Source organism: Athene cunicularia, assembly GCF_003259725.1.
Source record: "Athene cunicularia isolate RWA chromosome 2 unlocalized genomic scaffold, athCun1 chr2_part1, whole genome shotgun sequence".
Taxonomy (NCBI): domain Eukaryota; kingdom Metazoa; phylum Chordata; class Aves; order Strigiformes; family Strigidae; genus Athene; species Athene cunicularia.
Window position 1 is genome coordinate 152,857,225 of NW_020799095.1, and position 12,941 is coordinate 152,870,165.

The 12,941-nt window shown below is 46.9% G+C and overlaps 1 protein-coding gene across 1 annotated transcript in view; it reads right to left on the reverse strand.

Moving 5' to 3' along the window:
• ZC3H3 (zinc finger CCCH-type containing 3) overlaps positions 1-12,941 on the reverse strand; it is a 179,576-nt gene that overhangs the window by 91,657 nt on the left and 74,978 nt on the right. The window contains exon 3 of the mRNA XM_026842207.1: positions 10,875-11,025. Coding sequence (XP_026698008.1) covers positions 10,875-11,025 — 151 coding nt within the window. The remainder of the gene's footprint in view (positions 1-10,874; positions 11,026-12,941) is intronic.

A 12,941-nucleotide genomic window follows, 5' to 3' on the forward strand; every position in this document is an offset into this window, starting at 1 on the left:
AGAAAAAAAAGATTAAAAGACAAGAGAAGGGGGAAAGAAAAGTGAAAAGTGGGGGACAGAAAGGGAGAGGAATAAAAAAGAAAAGGGGGAAATAAAAAAGGGGAGGAATAAATGAGAAAAGGGGGGAAATAAAAGAGAAGGGGGAAATAAAAGAGAAAAGGAGGGAATGAAAAAATGGGGAAAAGAGGAAAGGGCAAAAGAAAAGAGGGAAGGAAAGAGGTAGGGAGAAAAGGGGGAACAAGAAAAGAGAAAAAAGAAGAAAGAGAAATTTAAAAAGGGAAAGAGGGGGAGGGAAAGAGAGGAAAGAAGGGGAAGGAGGAAATAAAAAGCAAAAAGGGGGAAAAAAGGGGAAAAAGCAAAAAGGGAAGACTGAGTTTTATAAAGGGTAGACTGAGTTTTATAAAGTGCCTGTCTTTCTGCAAGGGGGGAGCGCTCAGCGTATGAAAGATTAATCCCGAGCTTTGCCCAAAAGAGGCGACATTGTGTTTTAAAGCCTCTAAACTAGTCCCTAACAGAAACTGGATTATACTAGGCCAGATGTCAGGGCTTCTCAGAAACAATACAGGGTTGTGTATCTCATACCATCCTCATTAAAAAGATTAAAAGTACTTCCTATAGAAAAAAAAAAAAAAAGTATTTTCAAATGGGAGCTACAGTTTCCTCCTGCCTGTAATGTCTCCAATCCCAGCAGATGAATTTCACTTTAATGAGATGTCATTTTGGAGAATGGTTTAACATCCCTTCAAAAAAAATCTTAGCCCTAAACCTCGTAAAACCACGTCGAGATTATTAAAAGAAAATTTACCACACAGACAAAATAAAATAAAACAAAATAGAACCCGCCAATTCGCAGAATCCATGACACGGCCGTTTTTAAATGTGATGGAAAAGGCTTTCCAAGTTATCTGCTTAAACACAGGCTTTCTGTTTACTTCTCACTTTCATGTCAAATGAATTTGGGAAGAAAAAAATTGACAGGAACTTTAAGGACATTAGTCACATTTCGACTCTTTTTTCAGATTAACGCATCAAAAAGCCGGGGAGGCGGAGGGGTATTTTATCATCTTGATAAAATAAAATTAACTCCTGGTGCTCCACCCTCTGCCCGTAGGGTTATGATGCTCGCGATCCTTCGCCTACGTGAGGGGACATCTGGAAGCAATCGGCACTGGGAGAAGGAGATGCAAAATCCCACTGGAGCATCACCGGGATGTGATAAATAACTGATAAAGCTGTGCTTGAAACCCCTCCAGAACTTGGAGATTGAAGCCTGGGCCTTGCAGGCTCCCTCCCCCTCCAAGAGCAGCGTCTCAACCACAGCTCCAGTCCAGTTCGTGCTCTCAACTGGTCTGTGGGAGGTCAGGATTGCTCCTATTGGATCCCTTCTTCCTGCTAACGCGAAGGTACTGGCTGGTGGAAAAAAAAATAAATGGACCAAGGAGAGAAGACAGCCTTTGCTGAGATCTTTAAAAAAATTTTTAAACCCCCCTGTCTGCTCACACTATATGAAAACTTCAATTAAAGCCTCCCCCCGTCACAGCACTCAGCAATTATCAATGGTAGAAGCCTCCATTAACTGTTTTCTGCATCTCTGCAACTTTTGAGACGAAGTCCCAGCCAGAAAAATACGGATTTACTCCACTACAGCCCCAAACCCCGCTCTCAGCCCCAACCGCTGACTCCCCAGGGTGAGGAATGTGCCGTGATTTAAGGTGTCTTCCTCTTGGAGAACTGTACAAACATCTCCAGAGCCTGAGTCATCTCGAAGACACGTGGAGAGCAGAGTCTTCGCTCCCCAAAACAGCTTGACAACTTCTCCTGGAGGTGCGTTGAGGAAATACACGAGAGCAGTGTCTTTGCAACATGGAGAAATAATCGGTGTCATTTCTTTGCCTCTGACTTTCTTCGTCTTGAGATTTTTGAGACGGTGGTTAAGGATGGAGAGAGAGAGAAGGATCCTGCTGGTACTTTGCCAACCCACTTCCACCTACTTCCACCACTCGTCGCTAAACCAATACACCTTTTGGTCTCCAGCCCGTAGTGTTGCTGCTGGATTTTGTATTTTCACAGTTAAGTCAGGAATAAATTAAAAAAAAAACAACTCCTCTTCAGATCAAACTAATGGTTCATGGACTCATCTGGTTCCTACAGCCACCAACTCCAGATGCTTTTAGAGAAGAGCTGCGAATCCCTCAATTAGAAAAACATGAATGCCAGTCTGGGAGATACCTCTTACTAACGGCCATATTTAACATAATTCTAGGTAGATTTTGCTCTTAAAGACTCATATCTTAAAATCCTACAAATTAAACACCTTGTGGTGTTGACTTACCAAGGTGGTTCTCGCATGGGATGTTTTAGCATCGTCTTTCCAATGATCGCTGGGTCTTGTTTAGAGGAATTAGGTTTTTAGGACATCTGCTGCTGTCCCCATGTCCCTTTTCAGAAGAAGCAGTCAGCATATAGATAATTTAGGGGATCTCCCTCCCTATAGCCCGTAAAGCACAGCAGGCACAGCTGGAGCTACCCTTCCCCTGCTCTCTCCAATTCTCAGGAATAGCTAATTTTAAAAGGGCATCTTCATTTCCTCCACAAAGTTGTTTTTTTTAAGACAGAAGAAGGATGTTCTCCACACCATGTGAGTCTCCTGAAATATGCCCCGTGGTGTTTCACTCTATACAGAAGTATCTTCTCCAAGGGCTGGAAATAATTCCCCAGGCCATGCTGGTGATCAGAACTCCATGCCAGTAAAGCTGACTGAGCGGAGAGGGCCTTCCCCTAACCCTGACAGGTGAGATAAGGGCTCCATCATGCCCAACCAGATCCAGATAAACTCCCCGCAGGGGCCCCTCTGGCTCTGTAATTGTGAGCGTGAGCAGAGCTACTCAACATTGGGCTGTAGGACAAGCGACATGCACCAACATATCTCAAACACTTCTTAACAGTTTCCAAAGATGGCACAAAAGTTGGGTGAATCCATCCCCTTCCCAGGACGGATGGCGTCCCATCTGTGATGGAGTCCCCGGGATCCCTGGAGGGGTTGAAGAGTCGGGCTGAGCCAGCGCTGAGGGGTCTGGGGGAGTTGGGAACGGTCAGGGGGAGAGTCATGGTTGGGTTGGAGGAGCTGCAAGGGCTTTTCCAGCCCAGATGATTCTATGATTCATGAGGAGTCTTAGACTACAACCAAAAAGCTCAAAAGTCATTCCATTCCTGTGGTTTAACACGTTACTGCCCATCAGCTTGGATTACGGTAAATGACTCGGTGCAGACTGAAACACTTGGGTTTAAGGCGCTGTGCCCCAATCTGCAACACAGCGGGAAGTACACAGAGAGGAGGAGAGAGCTTCCCCAGAAAGCCACAAGGATATGCTCTCCTCCCACAAAGAAGAGAGGATAGATTTAACATTTCATATTAATGCCAACCAGACAATTCAGCATTTTGCAGGACTCATATATAGCCATCGCTGTGGGAAAGCCGTGCTGGCACGCACCCATCGGGGTACACACACCTCTGGGTTGCAGCTTTAGCTCAACCGTGTCTCCATTCCCCAAGGGTTTAGGCAGAAAGAGTCAATTTATGTGCTGACAGCACACCAAGGCCAGCACCTGCCGCTCCACTTGCCCTGCTCAGACATGGAAAATACTCCACCACGGAGGGGGAAGGCGAGTGCCCTTCCTGACCACACGATACCATTGTCTCAAGGAGATGAAACTACTATTTCCGCAAGGAAACGTGTAACGGGACTCAAGACGTGTCAGTAAAATGGGATCAAGTAGCAAGGAAAGGCTTTCCCAGGAGGGGACGGCAGGGGCTGCGTCACGCCGTGTCTGGTTTTACGTGGGGATATCCCTCAGAGTGAAATGTGCTGTTTTGTAAAATGACTATTTACAATTACTAAAAACAAAAATAAAAAAAATAAAATGGTTGGACTAGATGACCTTCAAGGTCTTTTCTAAGCTAGATGATTCTGTGATTCTGCATGAAATTAGTTCAGCACCCCAGAGTGAGTTTTGAGGGAAAAGATGATGATGATGATGATGACGATGCACAAAAGAGGAGACCAAGCACGGGGACAGCACTGGAGAGCGGTGGCCTCCATGCAAGCTCAGTAGATACCTTCACTGGTCAGCAGAAGCTAGAGAGTCAGCACTGGACGGCCCCACCACTGGGGTGCTCAAGGTCTGGCTGGACGTGGCTTTGAGCAACCTGACCTGGTTGAAGATGTCCCTGCCCATGGCAGGGGGCTTGGAACTAGATGTCCTTCAAAGGTCTCTCCCAACCCAAACCCTTCTACGATTCTGTGACCTGGGCGATGAGTTGGGTTGACCGGCTGGCAATGGATATCTAAAAACCACTGGTAAGAGAACAAAAAGACATCAGAAACCAAAAGCTCACCCAGAGTGAAGGAGAGGAAGAGATGAGACAGGGAGGTTGGTGTGTCCAAGCCACCCAGCACATGGCATCTCCAACCTCCTGAAAACACGGTGACTGGCACAGATGGTGGTTTCTCCTCGAGTGTTTGCCCACATGTCCCTTTGCCCCGGAGAAGCGACACTTGCACACCACCACGACTGAGCCCATTTCACAGCCTGCATCGCCCACTTCACCTTTCAGCGCAAAACCCTGAAGGCTTTGCAGGAGAATGAGTGGTGAGGACCCAAATCAAGCCCAGAAGGCTCTCATTTACATCTTAGTCCCTTCAACGTGCTCCAGGCCAAGGAACGGAAAGAAAAGAAGAAAACAAAACTAAACCCCACAAGCGTATCCTCTGCTGACAAGTTTTTTCTACTGAGCAGGCATTTCTCTGACAAAATGTTGTATTATCTTGTTCTTTACTTATTTATAGTGCTGGAGGGGTAGGACTGTCCCTCAAGAGAAGCTGCTAAGTTTTCTGAAGGAAATATCTGAGCTTCTCCGCCAGTGCCAGACTATTATTTGCAGACAGGTTACTTTTCTTTTAAACACATGCATCAGTATTTTAGCAGAAAACTCGTCAAAGTGGGTCAGTGTTCAACCCCCATATAGGGGGTCTATAAACACAACATCAGCCGCTATGTGTAGGTCTCTCTGCTCCCAAAAACGTGTCTTAAAGTGGTTTTGTCTCTCCATGAGAGGGTGAGCTGGGGTCTCCTGGAGATGTTGGTTCACCCTCCTGCTCTCTGTGTTGCTCTTGGCACAGTTCCTGGCTGAACCCGACACGGGTGTGTCACCCCCCCATAGGGGGACAGGGACATTTCCCACCGCTGCTGTGGGATGGATGCTCAGTGACATTTGGGTTTGTCCTGTTTGCCCTGCTCTGCTTGCAAGGACTGTCCCTTCGGTCGAGTAGGTGGCTTTGCAAGGGGGAGTAACTGCAGTGGCCAGGGGCATCCTCCTGCTGTTATCCTCACCCGCTCCTTCCAGCCAAGGTGTGTTGGGGTGGAGGATCCAAGCCACAATGGCAGACACTCTCCCTATTTTTCTAGCAGTTTCCACAGCACCCTCAACCCCAGAAGAGCTTCTGCTGCCTCTGGGCAAGATCTCTGAACCCTGATCATCCTGATTTATCGGTGGCCACATCTGCTGACACCACGTGAACCACGGAAAGAGGCTGGAAGCAGGAGCAGCATCGCCGCCGCAGCTCAGCGCGTGGCTTCATCCATCCCAACTCCTCCACGGCGACTCACTCAGCCCTCTCCCGGCGGCGAGAGGCTGCACGGGGAGAGGGCATCCCCCCAGCGATTCCTAAGTGATGGCCAACCGCAATGTCAATAGGAGCAAATGAAATTTAAGGCAAGCAAATCACAGCCCGTCTGAGCTGCGCTCCTGCAAAGCAGTGAGAGATAAGGGGGAGGAGTGAAAAGGAGAATCAATAAATCTTAACCTCATTCACAATGATCTGGAGCTCTTATTAAGTAAATTAATTTAAGTTAATTTAACTCGATCATGACTCCCGATCACAGTGATTTAGTGAGGGGGAAATTGCATTAGGAAAGGCCACACTCGCTAGATAGAAGAACGGAAGAAAATTAGATCCACTTAGCAATGTGAATTAATATGGAAATAGCAGGTGTAAATTTAACCTTATCAAGAGAGTGAAAATTATCTTCATAAATTTGGAGAAATAGCCCCCAAGTTGCTTATAAATCTATTTAAAACAAAAATATTACAAAAAGTGTAGTAAAATTAATTTAAAATATACTCCCATCTATCGCCTCTAAGAAAAGTCAGCAGCGGGGTGAAGTTTAATGCAACCTAGCAATAAGGGGAGAACACAACTCATCACCGAGGGATCAGCACCGGGTACCTCCGGACCCGAAGCGACTCTCCCCGTCACTCATTTCCCAAAGACACGTCCCTCTTCAGCTCAACCTGATGATTTAGGGGAGTTTCTCAGCACCAAGGGCAACATCTCAGCTGCCTCAATAAAGTTTCTTGCTGCAAACTGCAGCACAGACACCCAAAAAGAGATGGGGGGGGGAATGTCAGAAACATCTTTAATAATAGCAAGTTTGTAAGACAGACAAGAAGGTGGCTCCTGCCTAAAGTTTCTTACGGCAGCGTATTATGTCTGAAAAGATCAGTGGCCATGCAAAAACCCTTACACATCGCTTTTGGACCCCTCAAAACCTCAATTTAATAGTAGGGACCTCACCTTAGCATCAGCGCTGGCTGCAGCACCAGCAGCCTTTTAACATCACACTTCTGGCTTAAGGTGAAAAGGATATTAGAAATAAATAGGTGACCGTTCAAGTGCTCAACGGAAAGATAAAAATCAGGAGGTGACTGAAGCGGTGCTGAAGGCATGAACGGCGGGTCCCACCGCCACCGAAGCTGCCCGTTGTTTTGGCAAAAGCAAAGCAAAGCAGCAAGAAAGCAGGTCCCAGCTCATTGCTTCTTACAGGTCCAGGAGGATGTTATGAACAATGGAGAGAAAAAAAAAAAACAAAAAACAAAAACAACCAAAAAAAACGTAAAAACTTTAGGAGAAGCATTTACCATGTGCTTCCTCCAGACACTCCAGATGATTGATCACACACAATGAAGGTAATAGGGAGACTGAGTAAGAGATTTATTGCTTCTTTAAAATATAATTGTTTTAATTTGCTGATGGCATTTTATCAAGATTTGTCTGAAACAGCTGTAAGATCTAAACTACGTTATTTAATGAACTCAGAGATTAATACGGATAAAATTATTCTACACGTGGAAGCTCTCAGCCAATCGTGGCAGCACAAACAGATCACTCCCCCACAAATTCACTGCTCGGTTGAGCAAGACCCACCACCCAGCAGGCAGAGATTCCTGCTCTGGCCCTGCCTGAAGCTCCTGCCCTCCTCAACTCTCACCACGAGTCCCCCATCCATCAACCATCCAGATCTGGAGTAACAAGCTGCAAGGGAAGAATGTGAGCCAAATAGTCAGAGCATGAGATGTTTCCTATTAACTACAGCTAGATTTCAGAGAATCATCAAAGGGTTTGGGTTGGAAGAGACTTTTAAAGATCACAGAGTCCCAGAATCATCTGGGTTGGAAAAGCCCTTGCAGCTCCTCCAGCCCAACCATGACCCTCCCCCTGACCGTTCCCAACTCCCCCAGACCCCTCAGCGCTGGCTCAGCCCGACTCTTCAACCCCTCCAGGGATCCCGGGGACTCCCCCCTGCCCTGGGCAGCCCATTCCAACGCCCAACAGCCCCTTCTGCACAGAAATCCTTCCTCAGAGCCAGCCTGACCCTGCCCTGGGCAGCTTGAGGCCATTCCCTCGGGGCCTGGCGCTGGCTCCTTGGCTCCAGAGACTCATCCCCCCTCTCTGCCCCCTCCTGGCAGGGAGTTGCCGAGGGCCAGGAGGTCTCCCCTCAGCCTCCTCTTCTCCAGACTGAACCCCCCCAGTTCCCTCAGCCGCTCCTCATAAAGATCACCCTGTCCAACCCACCTGCAACGAGCAGGGACATCTTCAACTAGACCAGGTTGCTCCAACCTGACAGTGAATGATTCCAAGGATGGGGCATCTACAACCTCCCTGGGCAACCACGTTAGTAATTTATTACAGTATCAGATTAAACACAAGCATCTGCATTTCATCAAGGGGCAGCAGATTAAATTTGATACAGCTACAAGAAGCCTCTTAGACTCTCCCTTACCACTGATGCCTGGAAGAGTTTCATGAGTCAGGCTCATACATCAACACAATAATAGTTTTGGGCAGCGTCGTGTCACAGAATGACACGATGAGTCTCACTATAAAGAGCATCAAGTGGCAAAAACATCATCATGTTACACTGGCTGGGGAAAGGATCGCAGAACCAAATCCACCAACAGAGAGCAGGTACAAGACGCAAATTCCCCTCCCAGGAATAAAACTGGGATGATTACAGAGCAGGGAGAGCCTTGCCTGGCTCCCATTTTCTCTTTCAAGATCCCAGTTGAGGCGCATTAATGGTGGAGAGACACTAAAGCAGCAGTTTTGCCCAGATTCCTTGCAGAACATTCAAAAAAAAAAAAAAACAACCAAAACAAAACAATCTTTTCTCTGATAAACAGGCAGGATTTGCAGCGAAGGCAGCGACAGAAGGAGAAGGGTGGTTTGAACAGGACTGCCTGGACCAGGAACAGAAAGCAGTTTTTTCCCCCTAAATAAAAGGAGGAAAATTTGCTCAAAACGGCTGGTTCCGGACCAAAAAAAGCAGCAAACTGAAGTGAGGATGGGAAAGGGCAAAGATGCACCTCGATGCAGATGTAAATGCACTCATAAAGGGCAATTTGAGTTGCACAGCAGTGACAGCAGCTACAGGAGTGACCACAATCAGAGCCAGCACTACACAATTCTACAGGAGGAAACAGGAGATTAAAAGCCACGAGAAACAAATCTTCATTTGCACGCAAAATACCAGGCGCCGTAATTACCAGCAGCAAATTAGGAACCTCTAAGAAGCAATACAATTTCAGATTTTACTGTAACACACTTGTACTCTCACAATGCGAAAGCCACACTTTGAAAAATTAATAATAATATTTTTTAAAAGCTGCTTTTGGGGCCAAAGAAGAAACACCATAATTACTTATTTGATGGTTTGGCTTTCCATCATAGCTTGAGAGCAGTGAGCAAAAGCGAGAACTCTCACTGGCAGGTAAGGTGCACACACATGCTGCCTTGGTTCAACAAAAATGCAGGATGAGGGAGCAAGAAAAAGAATATGTGGTTTGTTTGTGGCAAGGGAAAGGCAAGAAGCCGGCCCCAAGGATGTGCAAATGGATGTGGCACCTCCAAGTGGAACAGTTAACTGCACAGAGGCAAACCAAGAGATTTGGGGGGACACCAAAAGGAGACGTGGGGATCAACGGCACGATGTGCAGGTGGGAAAATATGGAAGGCAAAAGTAGAAGGTCAAGAAAAAGGAGAAGGTGGCGCAGGTTAAGACTGACCACAAAAAATTTGGGTGGAAATCAGTCCAGAATTATCCCACAGTTTCCACAGGAGAAGAAGCTCTTTGAAACTGAGGCTGGAATAGAAGGTGAGACAAGCAGTTCCTCAACTAAGAGCTTGAAAAAACAAGACAAAATAATAGAACTAATTTTATATTTTTAAAAAATCCTTTGAAAATAAACAGCTTTATTTTAAATCTCTCTGTTTACCTAGTACTTTGCCTCATCACCCCGAAGTCTTCCAAAACCAACTCCCCCTTCAGATACCAGTATTTGTGAAACTCAAATTCACGTAGGACAGGGAAAAATCAGGTGAAGTCAGGCTTCAAAAACAATCCCTGCAATCCTTCTCTCTCCGCAGAACCCACCACCGTAAGAACCAACAATCTTTGGGGCACTGCTGGAGGAAATAACTTTTGGATGAAACCACCCAGAGCAGGGCGCTGGTGCCGACCTGTGTCGCTGCTCTGCTGATGGTGGGGAACGGCTCACGGCATCCCCCAGCGCCTTGGGTTTGCTGCACCAGAATGAATAATAAAATTTTTAACAAGCCCAGAGCAGAGCAGGCTCTCTCTGCCCAGGATATTGCTTGTAACAGCAGCAAACCAGCACTTCGGGGGGAGAAAAAGTCATTCTCAACCTAAGAATAGCCAGAATCTGGGTTAGAACCAAAACCATCATTTCTAACAGCACATTTTTTAGAGCATCAATTACTCTAACGACCTTTCTGCTTATACCGAAGCTCCAGCCTTTGTCTTGGCCTCTGAGATGTGTCCTGGTAACATCTCCACCAGTTAACGGGGCTGCAGCTCGCTCGTGGCTGAAACAGGGACGTCAGCACAGCTGATTTAGGAAGAGCCAGACCCAAGGGTCTGGCAGCATCCTTTGGTGACACCCTTCTTCAGACGGGTGCTGACACAACAAATTATTTGCTACAGGGCCAGGCTGATGTTCCACCCACCCAGACAACCCAGGAAGAAGCAAGTTTGTGTCTGCATCTACCTCCTGGTGTGAGTTTGGGGCATCTGAGCTCCTCCGAGGCACCAACGTGCGCAACGTTGTAAATCAGAGGGAAGGTCTGGCCTCATTAACAGGCTTGACCGTGCCTAATTAACAAGCCACGTCCATCTCTAAAAGAAGCCGTGAGTTTACTTATGGCTGATGTAGACCTGTGTGTGTGTTTATTCATCTTTCTTACAGCTTATTTAACAGCTTCATGGAAACAATTAATTCAAACAGGGAATAAATATGAAGCCACAGACTGTGGTAAGCTGTTGGCCGCCGACTCAGGCTAACGTGATTACTAATATGATTTTACACTTTAAGTCAATAAACTCTGCGTAGAAGAAGCCAAACAAATAGAGAAATTCAACGGTGAACATGCAACGGTAATAACCAAACAGGAGCCAACGCGGGAGGTCCCTCAGCTCCCCCATCCCAACCAGCTGCATTCGAGGGATGGAAGAATTACCTGGATGTTACGGGGCGCCTCGTCTTCCAGTTGGGAATGGGGCTGCTGAAGGATGATAAAGCTGGAGACACCACGTTCTTCTTCACTATCCTGTAGCGTGTCTTTATCACCTTGTTGGCTGGGGGGCTCCTTATGAAGTGCAAGTTGGCTCCTGGGAGAAAGGAAATGGAAAAAAAAAAGGCTTGAAATTCAGGCGTGCGTGGAACAGAACAGACCTCACCAATGTAAGTCCTACACCCAGCTCTGCGTAAGGGGCACCCTGGGGTGTGTCAGGCACGGGACCACTGTGGTTGATGGTAACAAAAAGGCTCTGACGGGCTTGGGGGTGTTTGGCTTCACCAGCCCAGCAGCAAAACTCTACCAGGTGAATCAGACATTCCCCAACAACACCTTGATCACCAACACCGACACTGGAAACGGACTGACGTATTCCACCATTCCCGTTTTCATTGTGTTTTGCAGGATGATCTACACGCTGGTTTATTCTGCTGAATGTTTCATGCAATTAACAGTTATATGTTTGATTCTGGTTTTCCTCCACTTGATAGCCAGCAATTTTTTTCACGGCTTTAAGGAATGCATCTAATTGCCCGACTTTTATAACATACAGCTATAACTGCCCAGATAATTAAAGCTGACACTACATGCTGAGACTAAGTCTTCTGGTTTTATAACTGATTTAGAGGGCCGGCTGTTTTTCTTGGAGATACTCTAATTAAAATTATTGCAAGGTTGAGAGGGGAAAAGCAGAACCATTATTTCCCCTGAAAATGTTGTACCCGTCCCCAGGGGTGTCTCTGCGAGAGAAAAGAGAAGGGCACTTCCCAGGTAAACTGGTAATCTCAGGATGCTGGATCGGTGTTGAAACAAGAAAACCAGGGAAACGTGTTTCAGAACGGATCTCATTCCTTTGAGCGGAGGGCGCAGCTTCCCCATCTCGCTCCAGCAGTGGGAATGGTGATCTGTGCCTTTACAGTTTTAATACAGAGAATATTTCCCTTCTTGTGCATTCCTGAGTAAACGAGCATCTCTTGTTGGGTTCAGGAGGGATCCAACAGCCCGCGGCAGGAATTTCCACTCCCAAACTCAGCCAAGAGAGTTACAACTCCTGACGGGGGTGGGAGGAGAAAAGCAGACTCTGCCATGACAGATAAATCACCAGAATTCTTCATAATAAAGATGACAATCGCAACGCTCCTCGATACTATCCTGGAAGATAAATGATCACCGAGCAAGGAGCGTATGGAGGGATTCACAGCCTTCAACGCTGCCTATAAAGCCCCGAGCACGCTCACGACACCACGCAAATAATCTCTTTTATATGGCTGCAATAAAATTTGGAAGGCGTTCGGTATAAATAGCCCAGCCAGCTCGAACTTGGCATTACGCTTGCCCACGCCACAGCGTGTGGAACCTCCAGTCCCTGTTTGCACCACACGTGAAGCCAGATCCTCACCCCAAAGTGTTAATTTAAAAGACTCTTTTAAAGCTCTCTGACTCATATGCGGGACCGCTGCTTAATTACTGTATCAAAATAATGCCTGCGCGCAAATTATTTTCTGCAGCGGTAGAGTAAGCAGAAAACTTTGGATGATGCTCTCAAGACCAGCCCTCTGTTATTATATTAATATCTATATTAACCAGTGAGCACCTGTAAAACCGGCAGTGCTACAAGTTAAGGGGGTGTTAAGTCAACTGGTGAATGTCGAACAAACTGAAAAGCCAGGAAGTCAATGCCAGTCACTTAAAGAGTTTCTGGTGATCTGGTTAAAAATTTAAGAAATTAAAATAAGACTGGATGTTTGGTTGGGCCCATGTGAACCTCATGGAGTTCAACAAGGCCAAGTGCAAGGTCCTGCCCAGGGGTCGGGGCAATCCCCGGTATCAACACAGGCTGGGGGAGGAGTGGATGGAGAGCAGCCCCGAGGAGAAGGACTTGGGGGTACTGGTGGGTAAAACATGGGACATGACCCAGCAAATGTGCCCTCGCAGCCCAGACAGCCAACTGTAAGCTGGGCTGTGTCCCAAGCAGCGTGGCCAGCAGGTCGAGGGAGGGGATTGTCCCCC